Source organism: Oratosquilla oratoria, chromosome 19 (assembly GCF_046742065.1).
Source record: "Oratosquilla oratoria isolate Oo_2021 chromosome 19, ASM4674206v1, whole genome shotgun sequence".
Classification (NCBI taxonomy): Eukaryota; Metazoa; Arthropoda; class Malacostraca; order Stomatopoda; family Squillidae; genus Oratosquilla; species Oratosquilla oratoria.
The window spans coordinates 23,480,860-23,485,859 of NC_134795.1; the positions used below are offsets into that span (position 1 = coordinate 23,480,860).

Genomic DNA, 5,000 nt, shown 5'->3' on the forward strand with positions numbered 1-5,000 from the left:
TAAGCCTCCTTCCTCTCCAGGCATTTCTCAACCTCAAGAGGGAAAGGTACACAAGGGTAAAGGTACCTGGACCCTGGGTAAAAGCAATACAGATGTGTCAAAAATTGGTTGCTTTTACTGTAAAAAATTTGGGCACGTAAGGGCAAGGTGTCCTGAGTTGACTAGAGAGAAACGTGTTGCTAATGTAACTTTGCTTTCTGCAGATGTAAAGGAAAAAGGGGATCCTGATGTGGGAAGAGAACGCAGTCTGTTTAACCCATTTGTATTCCCTGGTACAGTGTCTGTCGAGGAGGATGGGCCCGGAGTGTCTGTAACTGTGTTGCGAGACACTGCTGCATCGCTCAGTATGGTATTACAAAGCGCTGTTCCTGACGTAGAACAGGCGTTGACGGGTGAGCATGCATTGATAAAGGGCGTTGGGGGTACGATGACGGTTCCCCTGTGTAAGTTGTTCCTCCGAACCGAATTATTATCTCGGCCTGTGTTGGTTGGAGTTGGAGAGACTTTACCTGTTGAGGGAGTGAGTTTCTTGCTAGGAAATGATATAGCGGGAAAGTTAATTGTGCCTGATCCCGTGGTGAGTACGACTCCACTGGAATGGGATCCTGCCGAGGGTTTGGAAAGCGAGTGTGGAGATATTTTTCCAGCATGCGCAGTTACTCGCAGCCAGGCAAGGATGAAAACCAGTGAAGAAACTGCTGATATGGATATTAGTAGTTTGTTTAATATAGACTCTAGTACAGGACCTGCTGTTAAGCCAGATGAACTTGCTGATCATGATGTGGATTCGCCTAGTCCCGGGGTTCTGCCGTGCAGTCTGTCTAGCGATAAAGTGAATGAAGCGCAGAGTAATGTAAGTGAACGTGTGGATATAAGTGTTCTCCCAATGACTCGTAGTAATCTGATATCTGCCCAGAAAGCTGATAGGTCATTAATCCCATTATTTGCAAGGGCCATACAAGAGAAGGACATCTCAAATGAAGCTACATGTTATTATACGCGTGATGATATACTAATGAGAAAATATAGACCGCCAGATGTTCCTGCAAATGAGAATTGGTGCGAGTTTCATCAGGTTATCGTTCCGGACGTGTATCGAGAGAAAGTCATCAGTTTTTCACATGACTACATAGGAGGACATCTGGGTGTGCAGAAAACTTTGGACAAGATTATCAAGTACTTCTATTGGCCTGGTATCCATAGACAAGTAGCACAATATTGTAAAACATGTGAAACATGCCAGTTGGTAGGTAAGCCTAACATTGTTATTCCTCCTGCACCGTTGCAACCTATTCCTGTAGTGCCGGAACCTTTTACCCATGTGATAATTGATGTCGTGGGCCCCCTTCCTAAAACCAAAAAGGGGCATCTGTACATGTTAACCCTAATGTGCACTACCACCAGGTATCCAGAGGCCATTCCACTGCGTTCCATTACAGCCAGGACTGTGTTGCCAGCCTTGACAAAGTTCTTCACCCTATTCGGAATACCGAAGATTGTGCAGTCCGACAGAGGTACCAATTTTGTATCAAATATCTTCAGGCAAGTAATGTCTCTTCTTGGGATTAAACAATATATTGCATCTGCTTATCATGCCCAAAGCCAAGGAGCCTTGGAACGTTTTCATGGAACCTTTAAAACAATGTTAGCAAAGTATGGTCATGAGACTGGAAATGAGTGGGATGTGGGTTTGCCATTCCTTCTATATGCGATCAGATGTGCTAAGCAATCTAGTCTCGGGTTTTCTCCAAGTGAACTATTGTTTGGCAGAGACATAAGAGGACCCATGAAGCTACTCCATGAGAGCTGGATAGACTTGGAGCATGCCGATAACTTGTCTGAGTATGTGTCTAAGTTAAAGGAAAACCTAGATGTGGTACACAGGTTTGCACAATGTAATTTAAAACTAAGTCAAGAAAAGATGAAGGAAAATTATGATAAAGATGCAGTAGAACGTAACTTTGAGGTTGGGGATGAAGTTCTGTTGTTCTTGCCCGTAAGAAAGTGTCCATTACAAGCAAGGTACAAGGGACCTTTCAGAGTTATAGGTAAACGGGGAGATTTGAACTATGTGATATCCACTCCTGATCACAGAAAAACAAAAAGGTTAGTACATGTAAACTTGATTAAGAAGTACCATAGAAGAGACTCGGGAAGTGCTGCTAAGACAGAGGAGAAGGTAGATGGTACTGTAAATAGTTTAGAAGTTGTGGAGATGCAAAGTGAAGACGACCTTGATAAAATTCCTGTAGGTAACAAACTCAAGAATTCTGATGTCCTTGCTAATCTAAATAGTAATTTGTATCATTTGTCTGACAGCCAACATTCAGATGTTTCAGAATTACTGCAAGAGTTTGTGGAAACCTTTGGAGATGTGCCGAGACCAACGACTGAGGCAGTTCATCATATTGAACTAGTGGAAGGTGCCGCCCCGGTAAGAGAAAAGCCCTATAGAATGTCCCCCCATAAGGCAGCTATTCTCCAGAAAGAGGTAACATTTCTTCTTGATAATCACTTAGCAGAGCCAAGTAAGAGTGACTGGGCTGCTCCATGTATTCTTGTGCCAAAAGGAAATGGGGAGTATAGAATGTGTACTGATTACAGAAAACTTAATGCACTTACCAAGGCTGACAACTTCCCTCTTCCTCGCATAGATGACTTAATTGACTCAATCGGCAAGGCCAAAATTATAACTAAATTAGATCTAATGAGTGGCTACTATCAGATGCCACTGTCTGAGGAGGCAAAACGTGTGTCAAGTTTCATAACACCTAGTGGACTATATCAATACAAAGTAACTTCATTTGGCTTACGGAATGCACCCGCAAAGTTTTCACGTCTAATGTCTAATGTTATTGCAGGCTTGGAAGGTGTGTGCGTGTACATCGATGATCTGTGCGTGTATTCTCAGACGTGGGAGGAACACTTGATTTCCCTGAGGTCCTTGTTCGAGAGGTTAAGGAAGGCTAGGTTGACTGTCAATCTAATGAAGACTGAGTTTGCTCATGCAAAGGTGACCTTTTTAGGCCATGAGGTGGGTTACGGTACGGTTGCACCTATGCACGCCAAGGTTGAAGCCATAGAGGCTTTAGCTGCTCCTGCCAACCGTAAAGCAGTCCAGCGTTTCTTAGGTGTAGCAGGTTATTATCGGAGATTCTGCCCTAATTTCAGTAAACTTGCTAAACCACTCACTGACTTAGTAAGTCCTAAAGTAAAATTTAGATGGACATTAGAATGTCAAGAAGCCTTTGATAAGATAAAGTCAATCCTTACTTCCAAACCTGTCTTACATGGTCCCGATTTCTCCAAAAATTTCACTATTAATGTTGATGCTAGTGATGCTGCTGCAGGAGCTGTGTTAATGCAAGAACATGATGGAATATTGTTTCCTGTATGTTATATGTCTGCGAAATTCAAGAAATACCAAAGACACTACAGCACTATAGAGAAGGAAGCAGCAGCGTTGTTGATGGCTTTGGAAAAATTTGATGTGTATGTTGGAAATAACCCACAAAAAATAACTGTTTATAGTGATCATAACCCTCTTGTCTTTGTGAACAATATGAAAAACAAGAACATGAGGTTGACAAGGTGGTGGTTAGCTTTACAGCCATACAACCTGGAAATAAAACATGTGAGCGGTAAAAATAATGTAATTGCAGACAGTTTATCAAGACCGTACTAAAGTCTTCTGACAATCGTGGTTTCTGTACTGTGGTATTAGGGTCACGACTACTGTATGGTAATCTAAGTGTGGTTGAGGCTGGTTGTTTATTGCCTCAATATCTTGTAATGTACTATGAATTATTGTATAAGTTTATTTTACTATTTTGGAACTTGTAGTTGAAAAATGCACTATTCCGGTTATAAACACTATTGTGTTTAATTTAAAGGTGAGGGTGTTATGCAAGAGTGCATTTTTTTCTATGATAAACTATGTATTATGTAAATTATGTATTGTGTATGTATTATGTACTATGTATGAAACTATGTATTATGTAAATTATGTATTGTGTATGTATTATGTACTATGTATGAAACTATGTATTATGTATGAAACCATGTACTATGCAAGTTTATTGTCCGTTCGCCTTCAACGACTACTGTCGTCTGCTAGGTGATACGTTGTTCGAAGGTACGATGAATGTATTCCTTGTATGGTGGTGTAATGTGAATGCTTAAACGCACTAGTACATGAATAATTATATGTAATCGTCATGTACAGTCAGATATAAATTTGTATCTTGTAACAAAGAATGTGGATGCCTTTAGTTTTGCTTTATTGGTGGCCGAAGGTGACGTGGGCGGTCGGCCAGGTGAGTGAGTTTGAGTTGTCTGGAGGGACCGTGCTAGTAAGAACTGGTGAGAATACCCTGTGTCAAGTAAGATTAAACATTTTTAGTTCCAGTGCAGTTAGGTCTCTAGTGATTAAATTTAACTTTGATTATTATATTCCGTGTGTGTCTGTCTATATGGTAATGGTTATACTTGTGCAAGATCTTTATTTTTTTTAATACTCTTGTTAAAAGCTGCCGGCTTTTCCATGTTTCAATTCTCATTCGCCGGCAGCCTCTTATTCTAAATTGGAATTGTTCTGTCATGCTTAAGCCCCCATTTATAATTAAATCTATTTTCCTTTGTTGCTCTTTATTTGAAACAATAGAATGGAATGCTCTTAAGAAACAGTTGACTGGTAATTACGCATAACTTAAGGGCCCAAGTCCTCTCTCATAATTCGGACTTTGTTACGCCATATTGGGGCCCTCAATCGGAATACTCGGGGATCATCGTGCCCTGGGAAGTCGTGGCATAACAATATATATATATATATATATATATATATATATATATACATATATATATATATACATATATATATATGATATAAATATATATATATAATATAAATACACACACACATATATATATATATATATATATATATATATGTATACATAAATATATACATATATTTATATATATATATATATATATATATA

The 5,000-nt window shown here is 39.7% G+C and overlaps 1 protein-coding gene across 1 annotated transcript in view; it reads left to right on the plus strand.

Annotated features, from left to right (window-relative positions):
* Positions 1-5,000, plus strand: part of LOC143035567 (uncharacterized) — a 9,608-nt gene that overhangs the window by 1,182 nt on the left and 3,426 nt on the right. The window contains exon 3 of the mRNA XM_076202435.1: positions 1-3,391. This exon is cut by the window's left edge and continues 560 nt beyond it. Coding sequence (XP_076058550.1) covers positions 1-3,391 — 3,391 coding nt within the window. The remainder of the gene's footprint in view (positions 3,392-5,000) is intronic.